The sequence below is a fragment of the Pristiophorus japonicus genome, chromosome 8 (assembly GCF_044704955.1).
Source record: "Pristiophorus japonicus isolate sPriJap1 chromosome 8, sPriJap1.hap1, whole genome shotgun sequence".
NCBI lineage: Eukaryota > Metazoa > Chordata > Chondrichthyes > Pristiophoridae > Pristiophorus > Pristiophorus japonicus.
The window spans coordinates 172601924-172619151 of NC_091984.1; the positions used below are offsets into that span (position 1 = coordinate 172601924).

The following is a 17228-nucleotide window of genomic DNA, read 5'->3' on the forward strand; positions in this document are numbered from 1 at the left end:
CGCGTGCTCTCTCTCTCTCCGGCGTGCTCTCTCTCTCTCGCGCGTGCTCTCTCTCTCTCTCGCGCGTGCTTCTCTCTCTCGCGCGTGCTCTCTCTCTCTCGCGCGTGCTCTCTCTCTCTCGCGCCGTGCTCTCTCTCTCTCGCGCGTGCTCTCTCTCTCTCGCGCGTGCTCTCTCTCTCTCGCGCGTGCTCTCTCTCTCTCTCTCGCGCGTGCTCTCTCTCTCTCTCTCGCGCGTGCTCTCTCTTCTCTCTCTGCGCGTGCTCTCTCTTCTCTCGCGCGTGCTCTCTCTCTCTCTCTCGCGCGTGCTCTCTCTCGCGCGTGCTCTCTCTCTCTCTCGCGCGTGCTCTCTCTCTCTCTCGCCGCGTGCTCTCTCTCTCTCTCTCGCGCGTGCTCTCTCTCTCTCCGCGTGCTCTCTCTCTCCTCTCGCGCGTTCTCTCTTCTCTCGCGCGTGCTCTCTCTCTCGCGCGTGCTCTCTCTCTCGCGCGTGCTCTCTTCCTCGCGCGTGCTCTCTCTCTCGCGCGTGCTCTCTCTCTCGCGCGTGCTCTCTCTCTCGCGCGTGCTCTCTCTCTCGCGCGTGCTCTCTCTCTCGCGCGTGCTCTCTCTCTCGCGCGTGCTCTCTCTCTCGCGCGTGCTCTCTCTCTCTCGCGCGTGCTCTCTCTCTCGCGCGTGCTCTCTCTCGCGCGTGTCTCTCTCTCGCGCGTGCTCTCTCTCGCGCGTGCTCTCTCTCTCTCTCGCGCGTGCTCTCTCTCTCTCGCGCGTGCTCTCTCTCTCTCGCGCGTGCTCTCTCTCGCGCGTTCTCTCTCTCTCTCTCTCTCTCTCTCTCTCGCGCGTGCTCTCTCTCTCTCGCGCGTGCTCTCTCTCTCTCTCGCAGCGCGTGCTCTCTCTCTCTCTCGCGCGCGTGCTCTCTCTCTCGCGCGCATGCTCTCTCGCGCGTGCACTCTCTCTCTCTCTCTCTCGCGCGTGCTCTCTCTCTCGCGCGTGCTCTCTCTCTCTCGCGCGTGCTCTCTCTCTCTCGCGCGTGCTCTCTCTCTCTCTCGCGCGCGTGCTCTCTCTCTCTCTCGCGCGTGCTCTCTCTCTCGCGCGTGCTCTCTCTCTCTCGCGCGTGCTCTCTCTCTCGCGCGTGCTCTCTCCTCTCGCGCGTGCTCTCTCTCTCGCGCGTGCTCTCCCTCTCGCGCGTGCTCTCTCTCTCGCGCGTGCTCTCTCTCTCGCGCGTGCTCTCTCTCTCGCGCGTGCTCTCTCTCTCGCGCGTGCTCTCTCTCTCGCGCGTGCTCTCTCTCTCGCGCGTGCTCTCTCTCTCGCGCGTGCTCTCTCTCTCGCGCGTGCTCTCTCTCTCGCGCGTGCTCTCTCTCTCGCGCGTGCTCTCTCTCTCGCGCGTGCTCTCTCTCTCGCGCGTGCTCTCTCTCTCGCGCGTGCTCTCTCTCTCGCGCGTGCTCTCTCTCTCTCGCGTGCTCTCTCTCTCTCGCGTGCTCTCTCTCTCTCGCGTGCTCTCTCTCTCTCGCTCGTGCTCTCTCTCTCGCGTGCTCTCTCTCTCGCGTGGTCTCTCGCTCGCGTGCTCTCGCGTGCTCTCACTCTCGCGTGCTCTCACTCTCGCGTGCTCTCACTCTCGCGTGCTCTCACTCTCGCGTGCTCTCACTCTCGCGTGCTCTCACTCTCGCGTGCTCTCTCTCTCTCGCGTGCTCTCTCTCTCTCTCGCGCATGCTCTCTCTCGCTCTCTCTCGCGCGTGCTCTCTCTCTCGCGCGTGCTCTCTCTCTCTCTCGCGCGTGCTCTCTCTCTCTCTCGCGCGTGCTCTCTCTCTCTCGGCGTGCTCTCTCTCTCTCTCTCGCGCGTGCTCTCTCTCTCTCTCTCGCGTGCTCTCTCTCGCGTGCTCTCTCTCTCGCGTGCTCTCTCTCGCGCGTGCTCTCTCTCTCGCGCGTGCTCTCTCTCTCGCGTGCTCTCTCTCTCTCGCGCGTGCTCTCTCTCTCTCGCGCGTGCTCTCTCTCTCTCGCGCGTGCTCTCTCTCTCTCGCGCGTGCTCTCTCTCTCCTCGCGCGTGCTCTCTCTCTCTCGCGCGTGCTCTCTCTCTCTCGCGCGTGCTCTCTCTCTCTCGCGCGTGCTCTTCTCTCTCGCGCGTGCTCTCCTCTCTCCGCGGTCTCTCTCTCTCGCGCGTGCTCTCTCTCTCTCGCGCGTGCTCTCTCTCTCTCGCGCGTGCTCTCTCTCTCTCGCGCGTGCTCTCTCTCTCTCGCGTGCTCTCTCTCTCTCTCTCGCGCGTGCTCTCTCTCTCTCTCTCTCGCGCGTGCTCTCTCTCTCTCTCTCGCGCGTGCTCTCTCTCTCTCGCGCGTGCTCTCTCTCTCGCGCGTGCTCTCTCTCTCGCGCGTGCTCTCTCTCTCGCGCGTGCTCTCTCTCTCTCGCGCGTGCTCTCTCTCTCTCGCGCGTGCTCTCTCTCTCTCGCGCGTGTTCTCTCTCTCGCGCATGTTCTCTCTCTCGCGCGTGCTCTCTCTCTCTCGCGCGTGCTCTCTCTCTCGCGCGCTCTCTCTCTCGCGCATGCTCTCTCGCGCGTGCTCTCTCTCTCGCGCGTGCTCTCTCTCGCGCGTGCTCTCTCGCGCGTGCTATCTCTCTCTCGCGCGTGCTCTCTCTCTCTCTCTCGCGCGTGCTCTCTCTCTCTCGCGCGTGCTCTCTCTCTCTCGCGCGTGCTCTCTCTCTCTCGCGCGTGCTCTCTCTCTCTCGCGCGTGCTCTCTCTCTCTCGCGCGTGCTCTCTCTCTCTCGCGCGTGCTCTCTCTCTCTCGCGCGTGCTCTCTCTCTCTCTCGCGCGTGCTCTCTCTCTCTCGCGCGTGCTCTCTCTCTCTCGCGTGCTCTCTCTCTCTCGCGCGTGCTCTCTCTCTCGCGCTGTGCTCTCTCTCTCTCGCGCGTGCTCTCTCTCTCTGCGCGTGCTCTCTCTCTCGCGCGTGCTCTCTCTCGCGCGTGCTCTCTCTCGCGCGTGCTCTCTCTCGCGCGTGGCTCTCTCTCTCGCGCGTGCTCTCTCTCTCGCGCGTGCTCCTCTCTCGCGCGTGCTCTCTCTCTCGCGCGTGCTCTCTCTCTCGCGCGTGCTCTTCTCTCTCGCGCGTGCTCTCTCTCTCGCGCGTGCTCTCTCTCTCTCGCGCGTGCTCTCTCTCTCTCGCGCGTGCTCTCTCTCTCTCGCGCGTGCTCTCTCTCACTCGCGCGTGCTCTCTCTCTCTCGCGCGTGCTCTCTCTCTCGCGCGTGCTCTCTCTCTCGCGCGTGCTCTCTCTCTCGCGCGTGCTCTCTCTCTCGCGCGTGCTCTCTCTCTCGCGCGTGCTCTCTCTCTCGCGCGTGCTCTTTCTCGCGCGTGCTCTCTCTCTCTCGCGCGTGCTCTCTCTCTCTCGCGCGTGCTCTCTCTCTCTCGCGCGTGCTCTCTCTCTCTCGCGCGTGCTCTCTCTCTCTCGCGCGTGCTCTCTCTCTCTCGCGCGTGCTCTCTCTCTCTCGCGCGTGCTCTCTCTCTCTCGCGCGTGCTCTCTCTCTCTCGCGCGTGCTCTCTCTCGCGCGTGCTCTCTCTCTCTCGCGCGTGCTCTCTCCCCCTCGCGCGTGCTCTCTCTCTCGCGCGTGCTCTCTCTCTCTCGCGCGTGCTCTCTCTCTCTCGCGCGTGCTCTCTCTCTCTCTCTCGCGCGTGCTCTCTCTCTCTCGCGCGTGCTCTCTCTCTCTCGCGTGCTCTCTCTCTCTCGCGTGCTCTCTCTCTCTCTCTCGCGTGCTCTCTCTCTCTCTCTCTCGCGCGTGCTCTCTCTCTCTCTCGCGCGCCGTGCTCTCTCTCTCTCGCGCGTGCTCTCTCTCTCGCGCGTGCTCTCTCTCTCGCGCGTGCTCTCTCTCTCGCGCGTGCTCTCTCTCTCGCGCGTGCTCTCTCTCTCTCTCTCTCGCGCGTACTCTCGCTCTCTCTCTCTCTCTCGCGCGTGCTCTCTCTCTCTCTCGCGCGCGTGCTCTCTCTCTCTCTCTCGCGCGCGTGCTCTCTCTCTCTCGCGCGTGCTCTCTCTCTCTCGCGCGTGCTCTCTCTCTCTCGCGCGTGCTCTCTCTCTCTCGCGCGTGCTCTCCTCTCTCTCTCGCGCTCTCTCTCTCTTTCTCGCGTGCTCTCTCTCTCTCGCGCGTGCTCTCTCTCTCTCTCTCTCGCGCGTACTCTCGCTCTCTCTCTCTCTCTCGCGCGTGCTCTCTCTCTCTCTCGCGCGCGCGTGCTCTCTCTCTCTCTCTCTCGCGCGTGCTCTCTCTCTCTCGCGTGCTCTCTCTCTCGCGTGCTCTCCTCTCTCGCGTGCTCTCTCTCTCGCGTGCTCTCTCTCTCGCGTGCTCTCTCTCTCGCGTGCTCTCTCTCTCTCGCGCGTGCTCTCTCTCTCTCGCGCGTGCTCTCTCTCTCGCGCGTGCTCTCTCTCTCTCGCGCGTGCTCTCTTCTCTCTCTCGCGCGTTCTCTCTCTCTCGCGCGTGCTCTCTCTCTCTCTCGCGCGTGCTCTCTCTCTCTCTCTCTCGCGCGTGCTCGCTCTCTCTCTCGCGCGTGCTCTCTCTCTCTCTCGCGCTGCTCTCTCTCTCGCGCGTGCTCTCTCCTCTCTCGCGCGTTCTCTCTCTCTCTCGCGCGTGCTCTCTCTCTCTCTCTCTCTCTCGCGTGCTCTCTCTCTCTCTCTCGCGCGTGCTCTCTCTCTCTCTCTCTCGCGCGTGCTCTCTCTCTGTCTCGCGCGTGCTCTCTCTCTCTCGCGCGTGCTCTCTCTCTCTCTCTCTCTCTCGCGTGCTCTCTCTCTCTCTCGCGCGTGCTCTCTCTCTCTCTCGCGCGTGCACTCTCTCTCTCTCGCGCGTGCTCTCTCTCTCTCTCTCTCTCGCGCGTGCTCTCTCTCTCTCTCTCTCGCGCGTGCTCTCTCTCGCGCGTGCTCTCTCTCTGTCTCGCGCGTGCTCTCTCTCTCTCTCGCGCGTGCTCTCTCTCTCTCTCTCTCTCGCGTGCTCTCTCTCTCTCTCGCGCGTGCTCTCTCTCTCTCTCGCGCGTGCACTCTCTCTCTCTCGCGCGTGCTCTCTCTCTCTCTCGCGCGTGCTCTCTCTCTCTCGCGCGTGCTCTCTCTCTCGCGCGTGCTCTCTCTCTCTCGCGCGTGCTCTCTCTCTCTCTCTCTCTCGCGCGTGCTCTCTCTCTCTCTCTCGCGCGTGCTCTCTCTCTCGCGCGTGCTCTCTCTCTCGCGCGTGCTCTCTCTCTCGCGCGTGCTCTCCCTCTCTCTCTCGCGCGTGCTCTCCCTCTCTCTCTCGCGCGTGCTCTTTCTCTCTCTCTCTCGCGCGTGCTCTCTCTCTCTCTCTCTCTCGCGCGTGCTCTCTCTCTCTCGCGCGTGCTCTCTCTCTCTCTCGCGCGTGCTCTCTCTCTCTCGCGCGTGCTCTCTCTCTCTCTCTCTCGCGCGTGCTCTCTCTCGCGCGTGCACTCTCTCTCTCTCGCGCGTGCTCTCTCTCTCTCTCTCTCGCGCGTGCTCTCTCTCTCGCGCGTGCTCTCTCTCGCGCGCGTGCTCTCTCTCTCTCTCTCGCGCGTGCTCTCTCTCTCTCGCGCGTGCACTCTCTCTCTCTCTCTCGCGCGTGCTCTCTCTCTCTCGCGCGTGCTCTTTCTCTCTCTCGCGCGTGCTCTCTCTCTCTCTCTCGCGCGTGCTCTCTCTCTCTCTCGCGCGTGCTCTCTCTCTCTCTCGCGCGAGCTCTCTCTCGCACGCCCTCCCGCCCCCCCCCTCGCACGCCCTCCCGCCCGCCCCTCGCACGCCCTCCCTCCCCCCCCCCCTCGCACGCACACCCTTTCTTTCCCCCCCTCGCACGCCCTCGCTCTCATCAGACTCTGCGTAAATATGTTTCTCCGGCGTACTATCCTGCGTTCACCAAGTACACCCAGTGCAATCCTCTGACTGTTACCCCAGCTGTGATCGGCTAATTCGGGACAAAGCAGCCCAGCGTGTGGGGCTGTATTGTACATTGACGCCTCAGCATCAGGAAGGCCAGGATTTTGGTGTTCTGCTTGCATTTATCTTGCTCACTTATCTCCCTGTTGCAGGTTTGGTTTTGTCCAAGACAAGTACTCGGCCTCAGCTTTTAACTTCCCCGCAGAGAACAAGCCGCAGTACATTCATGTAACAGGTGAGTGGCGGTCTGGGACTCCGGGGCAGTGATGCAGTACTCTGCGTGATGGTATAATGCTGCCAGTGCCACGGGGTAAACCTGTAGTGAGTGGGGGGGGGGGAATTGCTTTCCTACTCGTCTTAAAAATAGTCTGTCCCGTTTGTTGTGTATGAAGAAAGAGTCAGACTGAGCTCAAAGTAAAGTGTGTCCTGAGTCTTTTATTGCAGGTCTCCAGAGTGCCTCTCCAACCTGTGAAGCCGCCTTAAATACCTGTGCTCCCAAGGGATTATGGAATCCCTTGGGACTCCAAGGGATGAGCCCTCTGGTGACTATACAGAGTAAATACAAGTTTACATATATAACAACACTCCCCCCCCCCCCCCCGCCCCCACCCCCAAAGTCAATAGTGTAACTATTTACAATGTGAGTCGATCTGGGGCCCTTCTTGCCCTGGTTGATCATCTCGACGTGAAAGCTGGTGTTGTTGAATCATTTGTTGGGCCCTCGCTGGGCTGCTATGCAGCTGGCCTTGCTGAGCTGCCTGGTGTGTTGGGCCCTGCTGTGGATGATGGTTTCTGCTTCATGGTCAACCGTGGTGCCGGTTGCCACTGGTGTGTATGTTGGGGGATCAAAAAAGTTAGGGTCCAAGGTGGGTTGCTCAGGATAGTCCGTGAATCTGAGTTTGATTTGGTCCAAGTGTTTCCGGTGAATGAGTCCATTTGAAAGTTTGACCCGAAACACCCTGCTCCCCTCTTTGGCCACGACAGTGCCGGGAAGCCACTTGGGACCTTGTCCATAATTTAATACAAATACAGGATCACTGATTTCAATCTCACGTGACACATTTGCGCTATCATGGTATGCATTTTGTTGAAGCCGCCTGCTCTCTACCTGTTCATGTAGATCAGGGTGAACTAACGAGAGCCTTGACTTAAGTGCCCTTTTCATGAGCAGTTCAGCAGGTGGGATCCCAGTGAGTGAGTGGGGTCTCGTACGGTAACTGAGCAGGACTCGGGATAGGCGAGTCTGCAGTGAGCCTTCAGTTACCCTCTTCAAGCCTTGCTTGATGGTTTGCACTGCTCTCTCTGCCTGACCATTGGAAGCTGGTTTAAACGGGGCAGATGTGACATGTTTGATCCCGTTGCGGGTCATGAATTCTTTGAACTCAACATTGGTAAAACATGGCCTGTTGTCGCTCACCAGGACATCGGGTAGGCTGTGTGTGGCAAACATGGCCCGCAGGCTTTCAGTAGTGGCAGCGACGTGCTCTCTGACATTATCTCACATTCAATCCACTTAGTGTACGCATCTACAACCACAAGGAACATTTTACCCAAGAACGGGCCTCCACGGTTTGGAGGGCCAAGACCATAAACTTAGCGGTGCTTCCCTGGGTACATTGCTTAACTGCGAGCATGTATTACATCTGTGAATGCAGGACTCTAAGTCCGCATCGATACCGGGCCACCACACATGGGATCTGGCTATTGCTTTCATCATTACGATGCCTGGGTGGGTACTGTGGAGGTCATTGATGAAGGTGTCTCTGTCCTTCTTGGGGACCACTACTCAATTGCCGTACAGAAGGCAGTCTGCCTGAATACACATTTCATCTTTGCGCCGCTGGAACGGCTATATCTCTTCCTGTATTTCCACTGTGACACTGGACCAGCTCCCATGAAGCACACAGCTTTTGACTAGAGATAATAAGGGGTCCTGGCTTGTCCAGGTTTTGATCTGCCGGGCAGTGACGGGTGATTGCTCACTCTCAAATGCTTCCATAACCATGGCTAGATCTGTGGACTGCGCCATTTCCACCCCCGTAGTGGCCAATGGCAGCGTACTGAGAGCATTGGCGTAGTTTTCTGTGCCTGGCTTTTGGCAGGTGGCGTAGTTGTATGCGGACCACATGAGCGCCCATCTCTGGATGCGGGCCGATGTGTTGGTATTTATCCCTTTACTCTCGGAAATCATGGATATAAGTGGCTTATGGTCAGTTTCCAATTCGAATTTTAGCATAAACAGGTATTGATGCATTTTCTTTACCCCATAGACACACGCTAACGCTTCTTTCTCAATCATGCTGTCGGCTCTTTCGGCCTTAGACCGACTCCTGGATGCTTAAGCAACCGGTTGCAGTTTCCCGAAATCATTAGCTTGTTGCAATATACACCCAACACCATATGACGACGCATCACATGCTAGTACCAAATGCTTACATGGATCATACAACACAAGCAATTTGTTTGAGCATAACAATTTTCTCGCTTTTACAAAGGCATTTTCTTGGCTTTTGCCCCAAACCCATTTGTCCCCTTTTCATTGTTAGAACCACTGCATGTGTGCTGAGACCCGGTAAGAAGTTACCAAAGTAGTTCAGGAGTCCCAGAAACGACCGCAGCTCCGTCACGTTCTGTGACCTCGGTGCGTTCTCAATTGCCTCCATCTTCGCATTGGTGGGCCTGATGCCGTCCGCCGCAATCCTCCTTCCCAGGAACTCCACTTCAGGCACCAGGAAAATGCACTTCGAGCATTTTAACCTGAGCCCCACACGGTTGAGTCGACTAAGAACCTCCTCCAGGTTCTGCAGATGCTCGACTATGTTCTGATCTGTGACCAAGATGTCGTCCTGGAAAACCATGGTGTGCGGGACCGACTTCAGTAAACTTTCCATGTTTCTCTGGACTATCGCTGCCGCCGATCAGATTCCAAACTGGCATCTGTTATAAACAAAAAGACCTTTGTGAGTGTTGATGCAGGTGATTCCTCCAGTTCCTGCATTATGTAGGCTAAAGTCAGATCCAGCTTCGTGAACGTCATTGCTCCCGCCAGCGTTGCAGAGAGGTTGTTGGCCTTTGATGGTATGTATTGGTCCTGAAGGGAGAAACGATTGATAGTTACTTTGTAATCGCCACAGATTCTGATGGTGCCGTCACCCTTGAGGATTGGGACGAAAGGACTGGCCCACTTGTTGAACTCAATCGTGGAAATGATGCCCGCTCTTTGCAGCCGGTCTAGCTCGATCTCTACCCTTTCTCTCATCATGTTCGGTACTGCTCTCGCCTTGTTATGGATGGGTCGAGCCCCTGGAATTAGGTGGATCTGCACTTTTGCTCCTTGTAATTTCCTGATGCCTGGTTCGAACAGCGAAGGAAATTTGTTTAAGACCTGGGCATACGAAGTGTCGTCAGCGAGCGTAAGCACTCGGATGTCGTCCCAGTTCCAACGTATCTTTCCCAGCCAGCTCCTGCCGAGCAGCGTGGGACCATTGCCCGGTACCACCCAGAGTGGTAGCTTGTCCATACTAGGAGACCTTTACAGTGGCACTGCCGATTACAGGAATCAGTTCTTTTGTGTAAGTTCTTAGTTTCGTGCAAACTGGAGTTGAGACTGGCCTTGAGGCCTTGTTGTACCACAACCTTTCGAAAGTCTTTTTGCCCATGATGGACTGGCTTGCGCCTGTGTCCAGCTCCATTGACACCGGGCGTCCATTTAGTTCAACATTCAACATTAACCGGGGTCAATTCGTGGTGAAGTTGTGCACCCCATGTACCTCTGCCTCCTCGATCTGAGGCTCTGGTTCATCGTGATCCTCCGTGGATCTGTCCTCCTCTGCAACTGGTGGTTTGCAGGTTTATCAGGCGTTGCAGCTTGCCTGCACACTCGTTGGAGGTGTCCCATTGTTCCACAGCCCTTGCAACCGTACTCTTTGAATCGGCATGAATGGAAACGATGATCACCCCCGCAGCGCCAACAAGGTGTAAATGGCCTTGCATTCATCACCCTTGATGGTGAACTCTTGAGTCATCTGCAGACCTGCCCTGTACATTATGACAATATCACTTTATTCACAGTACTTGTAGCAGCATTCGTGTGCTGAGATTTGCTTCATATTGTCACTGGTGGCAATGAACGCCTGGGCTATCGCTTTGGCCTTACTCAAGGTTGGGGTCTCTACAGTCAAAAGTTTGCGAAGTATGGTTTAGTGGCCAATGCCAAGTACGAAAAAGTCTCTGAGCATGTGTCCAAATATCCTTCAAATTCGCAATGTCCTGCAAGGCGTCTTAGCTCGGCGACATAACTTGCCACTTCCTGGCCTTCAGACCTTTTGTAGGTGTAGAACTGGTACCTCGTATCAGAACTCTTTCCTTCGGGTTCAAATGCTTTCGGACCAGTGTGCACAAATCGTCGTACGATTTCTCCATGGGTTTCGCTGGAGTGAGCAGGTTCTTCATGAGGCCTTACGTTGGTGAGGAGGATCGCCCTTCGTTTGGCAGCGCTTTCTTCCCCATCTAGCTCGTTGGCCACGGTTGAGTCGCTCCACAAAAGTTTCCCAATCATCTCCCTCCGAGAATTTCTCCAGGATGCCCACTGTTCTCTGCATCTTTGGGTTCGCTATCTGTATCTCGTCGCCAGTTGTTGTGTATGGAGAGTCAGACTGAGCTCAAAGTAAAGTGTGACCGTAGTCTTTTATTGCAGGTCTCCAGAGTGCCTCTCCAACCTGTGAAGCATCCTTAAATACCTGTGCCCCCAAGGGATTATGGGATCCCTTGGGACTCCAGGGGATGAGCCCTCTGGTGGCTGTACAGAGTAAATACAAGTTTATATATATAACACCGTTACTCGGGACACCCAAAGCCTCCTGCATCAGCTGGATCTGCCGAACCCAAGTTGCTGACTCTCCAACCCCCTCCCCCCTTCCCGCCTAACAGTTCCCCACCTAACAGCCCCCCGCCGCCCAAGTTCCTGACCACCTACCCCTGCCCAAGTTCCTCCCCCGTGGATTCATGACCACCTCCCCAACAGATTCCTGCCCTTCTCCCCAGCCACAGCTGGGGCAATATGTGCAGGTCACGGGTTATTCACAGGGTCTGTCGTGAATAATGACAGTGTCGTCACTTCTGGATTTCGTGCAGTCTTACCATCTGGATCACGTTCTTCCGCCATATATATCTCGCTCTCGCTCGCGCGCTCTCTCTCTCTCTCTCTCTCTCTCTGCGCGCGCGCTCTCTCTCTACGCGCTCTCTCTCTCTCACCGCGCGCTCTCTCTCTCTCACCGCGCGCTCTCTCTCTCTGCGCTCGCTCTCTCTCTCCGCGCGCTCTCTCTCTCTCCGCGCGCTCTCTCTCTCTCCGCGCGCTCTCTCTCTCTCCGCGCGCTCTCTCTCTCTCCGCGCGCTCTCTCTCTCTCCGCGCGCTCTCTCTCCGCGCGCTCGCTCTCTCTCCGCGCGCTCTCTCCCTCTCTCCGCGCGCTCTCTCCCTCTCTCCGCGCTCTCTCCCTCTCTCCGCGCGCTCTCTCTCTCTCCGCGCGCTCTCTCTCTCTCCGCGCGCTCTCTCTCTCTCTCTCCGCGCGCTCTCTCTCTCTCTCTCCGCGCGCTCTCTCTCTCTCTCCGCGCGCTCTCTCTCTCTCTCCGCGCGCTCTCTCTCTCTCTCTCCGCGCGCTCTCTCTCTCTCTCTCCGCGCGCTCTCTCTCTCTCTCTCCGCGCGCTCTCTCTCTCTCTCTCCGCGCGCTTTCTCTCTCTCTCCGCGCGCGCGCTCCCCCTCTCTCTCTACGCGCGCGCGCTCCCCCTCTCTCTCGCCGCGCGCTCTCTCCCTCTTTCTCTCTCGCCGCGCGCTCCCTCTCTCTCTCGCCGCGCGCTCTCTCTCTCGCCGCGCGCTCTCTCTCGCCGCGCGCTCTCTCTCTCTCGCCGCGCGCGCGCTCCCCCTCTCTCTCTCGCCGCGCGCGCGCTCCCCCTCTCTCTCTCGCCGCGCGCGCGCGCTCCCCCTCTCTCTCTCGCCGGGCGCGCGCTCCCCCTCTCCCTCTCGCCGCGCGCGCGCTCCCTCTCTCTCTCTCGCCGCGCGCGCGCTCCCTCTCTCTCTCTCGCCGCGCGCGCGCTCCCTCTCTCTCTCTCGCCGCGCGCGCGCTCCCTCTCTCTCTCTCGCCGCGCGCGCGCTCCCTCTCTCTCTCTCGCCGCGCGCGCGCTCCCTCTCTCTCTCTCGCCGCGCGCGCGCTCCCTCTCTCTCTCTCTCGCCGCGCGCGCGCTCCCTCTCTCTCTCTCGCCGCGCGCGCGCTCCCTCTCTCTCTCTCGCCGCGCGTGCGCTCCCTCTCTCTCTCTCGCCGCGCGCGCGCTCCCTCTCTCTCTCTCGCGCGCGCGCGCTCCCTCTCTCTCTCTCGCCGCGCGCGCGCTCCCTCTCTCTCTCTCGCCGCGCGCGCGCTCCCTCTCTCTCTCTCGCCGCGCGCGCGCTCCCTCTCTCTCTCTCGCCGCGCGCGCGCTCCCTCTCTCTCTCTCGCCGCGCGCGCGCTCCCTCTCTCTCTCTCGCCGCGCGCGCGCTCCCTCTCTCTCTCTCGCCGCGCGCGCGCTCCTCCTCTCTCTCGCCGCGCGCGCGCTCCCTTCTTCTCTCTCGCCGCGCGCGCGCTCCCTCTCTCTCTCTCGCCGCGCGCGCGCTCCCTCTCTCTCTCTCGCGCGCGCGCGCGCTCCCTCTCTCTCGCCGCGCGCGCGCTCCCTCTCTCTCTCTCCGGCGCGCGCGCGCCTCTCTCTCTCTCGCCGCGCGCGCGCTCCCTCTCTCTCTCGCCGCGCGCGCGCTCCCTCTCTCTCTTGCCGCGCGCGCGCTCCCTCTCTCTCTTGCCGCGCGCGCGCTCCCCTCTCTCGCGCCGCGCGCGCGCTCCCTCGCTCTCTCTCGCCGCGCTCCCTCTCTCTCTCTCGCCGCGCGCGCGCTCCCTCTCTCTCTCTCTCTCTCGCCGCGCGCGCGCTCCTCTCTCTCTCTCGCCGCGCGCGCGCTCCCTCTCTCTCGCCGCGCGCTCTCTCTCTCGCTCTCTCGCTCTCTCTCTCTGTCTCTCTCTCTCACCCTTCTCTCTCACCCTTCTCTCTCACCCTTCTCTCTCTCTCACCCTTCTCTCTCACCCTTCTCTCTCTCTCTCTCTCACCCTTCTCTCTCACCCTTCTCTCTCTCTCTCTCACCCTTCTCTCTCTCTCTCACCCTCTCACTCTTCTCTCTCACCCTTCTCTCTCTCTCTCTCTCTCTCTCTGTCTCTCTCTCTCACCCTTCTCTCTCACCCTTCTCTCTCACCCTTCTCTCTCTCTCTCACCCTTCTCTCTCTCTCTCTCTCTCTCACTCTTCTCTCTCACCCTTCTCTCTCTCTCTCTCACCCTTCTCTCTCTCTCTCTCTCTCATCCTTCTCTCTCACCCTTCTCTCTCACCCTTCTCTCTCTCTCTCTCTCTCACCCTTCTCTCTCTCTCTCTCTCTCTCTCTCACCCTTCTCTCTCTCTCTCTCACCCTTCTCTCTCTCTCTCTCACCCTTCTCTCTCTCTCTCTCTCTCATCCTTCTCTCTCACCCTTCTCTCTCACCCTTCTCTCTCTCTCTCTCTCTCTCTCTCACCCTTCTCTCTCTCTCTCTCTCTCTCTCTCTCTCTCTCTCTCACCCTTCTCTCTCTCTCTCTCTCTCACCCTTCTCTCTCTCTCTCTCTCTCTCTCTCTCTTGCCCTTCTCTCTCACCCTTCTCTCTCTCTCTCTCTCTCTCACCCTTCTCTCTCTCTCTCTCTCTCACCCTTCTCTCTCACCCTTCTCTCTCACCCTTCTCTCTCACCCTTCTCTCTCACCCTTCTCTCTCACCCTTCTCTCTCACCCTTCTCTCTCACCCTTCTCTCTCACCCTTCTCTCTCTCTCTCTCTCTCTCACCCTTCTCTCTCACCCTTCTCTCTCTCTCTCTCTCACCCTTCTCTCTCACCCTTCTCTCTCACCCTTCTCTCTCTCTCTCTCTCTCTCTCTCTCTCTCTCTCTCTCTCTCTCTCTCTCTCATGTGCAGAAGGTGATCAGGTGCCTGTTCACAAAAATGTGGCGAGGCCGAGCACACGCGCTGACATACACGCGTTGTTGCAGATAATCACTCCGGATGTTTGAGAAGCTGGTTTTAATCCAGCGCAGAGCCTGGGGCAAAGGGTTGGGGGGGTGGTGAGGAAAGAACAAAGGGAAAAGTCTGTGAGAGGGTGAAGGGCAGGAGTTCTTCAAAGACAAAAGGGTGATAATGAGAAGTACAAAAACAAAAGATGGGTCCAAAGGAACTAAATGGTTACAGAACAATAGCAGGGACACATGGGAAATGTGGCAAAGCTGAGAGGGTTGCTGTGGCCCTGCAATGTGGTGGAACAAAGGTGCGGACCACCCATCGACTGTGGACCGATGGGGGATCCCCAGCCCACAGCTCCACTCCTAGTGGCTCTTGTGCGACCGTCCTCCGTTCCCAGCGCCTGTTGTCTGACAGTAAATGGGGAGGAGGGTAGGTAACGGTCTAATGCTGTTACAAATTACAAAGTAATGTGCTAGGCTTTTGTTCACTGGTTCATACAACATAATGTCAAGACCTTGGGGAGAGAGAAAGATGCAGCCTTCGATTTGTTCCTGAAGTGGAAGATGTTCCATCTGCTCATTCCAAATTGCCCTTCTTTCTTTGTTCACCCCAGGTACAGTATTTCTTCAGTTGCCATATTCCAAACGCAAGTTCGCCAGTGGCCAGCAGAGACGGCGGAGGAACTCCACCAGCTCCTGCACCCAGAGTCTCTTCGGTGAGGAGAGAATCGGCTACAACTGGGCCTACAACACCATGCTGACCAAAACCTGGCGATCCAGCGCCACCGGCGACGAGAAATTTGCCGATCGTCTGCTCAAGGACTTTAACGACTTCTGCTCCAACAGGGACAACCGTCTGGTCAACTTTTGGGAGAGCTGTCTGGAAAAAATGCATTCCAGTGCCCCCTGAGACAGAGCCGGAGCAGAGTGGTTGGGAACAACGGGGGAAACACGGTCACTGTCCTCGTCAGTGTAAAGGTAGTCATCCAACTGGTGGCACATGCATCCAGTCTTTGTCCATTGGAAACGTATTCAATGCCCATTGCCACATGATTCTCGCCTTTGCCCATTGATAGCTCATTCAATGCCCATTGAATGCTTGGATCAAGTTGTAATGACACGCGATACGAGTCCACAGTGCCTCCTGCACTCCGTGACTTGTTGCCCCAGTACCTCATCCGAGTTTTACCAAATGGTGATTCCTTTACTCAACTGCTTCCGCGATGACCTAGTCAGCCTTAGCCATACATTTGGTCACATTGACTACGAATACAGATATTATTTCAACTTCAGCTACACTGGCCTGGAACTAGTTAGTGAATCTGGTTGGGCAGAGTGGGCCGTGTGTTCCTGGGACTCTCGGCAATGAACGTTTCGGAAGGGAGTGCAGAGATGTCCGAGGAGAGCAAGGGGCATCCTATGCTGTTCCTCCGTTCACTTGAATTATGCAGGTAAATCTCTTCATCAACAAACTCCTCTCCCAAACCACCAGTTCTCGTCACTCTCTGTGGCTCTTGCTCATTTCAAGCCTTCGTTAGATGGGCACATTAGAATGATTGACTCTGTCCCCACAGATTATAACTATGTGTCTTTGCCTGTGCTGAGTGTTGAGTCCAGATAATGAATACGGTGGCTCTCCTGTTTGAGTATTTATTTGAGGCTTTCTGTATTGAGCGATTCTCTTCAGTTTTGTTGAGAAGGGAATGGAATGACACAAGGCTGCATGTAGAGCAGAACGTTCCAATGGAATTTAGAAATATTCACCTGGTCCCAAGTGGTCCTGAGCAACCCTGGCTCGGGGCGTTGCTCCCGGCGCGGTCCTGAGCACGAGGAGCAGAGGTGTGAGCACCTTCCGAGTTGTAACTCATCCCTAGTGTGTGACACACGCAAGGACCAAGCACACTGGCCCACCCGTTCATTATGTCTTTCCGTTCATTATTTTTTTTCTTGGGGGTTTTACTTGCATTTCCATCGTTTTCTTCTGCCCTCCTTCCGCTCGCCAAAATGCTCACGCTGCCCCAGGGTCTGTATTCTCCGCGAGCCTGGGGAGGATGGGGTGCTGGGTATACCCTGCCCGGGGTCTGTATTCTCCGCGAGCCTGGGGAGGAGGGGGTTCTGGGTATACCCTGCCCCAGGGTCAGTATTCTCCGCGAGCCTGGGGAGGATGGGGTGCTGGGTATACCCTGCCCGGGGTCTGTATTCTCCGCGAGCCTGGGGAGGAGGGGGTTCTGGGTATACCCTGCCCTGGGATCTGTATTCTCCGCGAGCCTGGGGAGGAGGGGGTGCTGGCTATACCCTGCCCCGGGGTCTGTATTCTCCGCGAGCCTGGGGAGGAGAGGGTGCTGGGTATACCCTGCCCCGGGGTCAGTATTCTCCGCGAGCCTGGGGAGGAGGGGGTTCTGGGTATACGTGACATATTAGAACCAGGACACTGAGAAATTGTTTAAGCCTTTAATGTTGTGCAATTCATTTCTTGTGCGATGCTCTCAATTGCTCTCCTGAAATGATTTCCACTGCCTGTGACTGACTAACCCTGGTGTTTCTGCGTGGTCTTTGACTGTACCTGTGGAGTGGTTGGGTTGGTCAGTGATATGGCCATGAGTTGGGCCTTCGTCTCCCATTACCCTGGAGCCTGTGTCCAGGGCACGGCTGGGTGATAACTCTAAAGAGAAGCAAGCACCACTAACACTTCCTCATACCTTCATAATTTATATTCACAAATAAAATGAAAAAAACCTTTCAGTTGTATTTTTTACAATTTTTGTAATTCTGTGAAGAATATTGTTGGGCTGTGCAATGCTAAATCGCAAGATTAAAATATCTCACTTCTAGTTTCCAGTCTCACGAGATGGTTTATTTTTCTTCTCTGCGTTGAGATTTTAATCCCAAAACTCAAGCTTGGCATGAGGCAACGTAGGTGGACTTCCTCCCTCCTTTAAGATGCTCCTTAAAACCAACCTCTTTGACCAAGCTTTTGGGCCCCGGAGCTAATATCTCCTCACGTGGATCAGTGTGGGTGTTTGTTTGATAATGCTCCTGTGAAGTGCCCTGGGAGGTTTTACTACGATAAAGATGCTATATAAATGCAAGTTGTTAAGATGGATTATGGTTATATCTCGAAAAATACACGCACAATGCAGCCTGTCACCATCCGAGAGGAAAAGCAGCTGATGTTTCAGGAGACCTTTCCTCCAAACTTGCAGAGTCAGCAAGAGAGCAACCAAAACAAAGGAAGGGGGAAAACTAGTTCAAAGGGCAGATATGCCACCAACTTTCCCAGAGAGGCTGCTAATGGGTTTAATACCCTGTAACTGTATTTTAAAATGTAGCAA

At 57.5% G+C, this 17228-nt stretch overlaps 1 protein-coding gene across 6 annotated transcripts in view; it reads left to right on the plus strand.

Annotated features, from left to right (window-relative positions):
- depdc5 (DEP domain containing 5, GATOR1 subcomplex subunit) overlaps positions 1-16712 on the plus strand; it is a 187707-nt gene extending 170995 nt beyond the window's left edge. For 5 of the 6 annotated variants that reach the window (XM_070887542.1, XM_070887544.1, XM_070887545.1 and 2 more), the window contains 2 exons: positions 6010-6092; positions 14511-16712. In XM_070887542.1, the coding sequence (XP_070743643.1) occupies positions 6010-6092; positions 14511-14806 (379 nt within the window). In that variant the 3' untranslated portion in view covers positions 14807-16712. The remainder of the gene's footprint in view (positions 1-6009; positions 6093-14510) is intronic. The other variant, XM_070887546.1, reaches the window with a different exon arrangement.
- Positions 16713-17228: the final 516 nt, after the last annotated feature.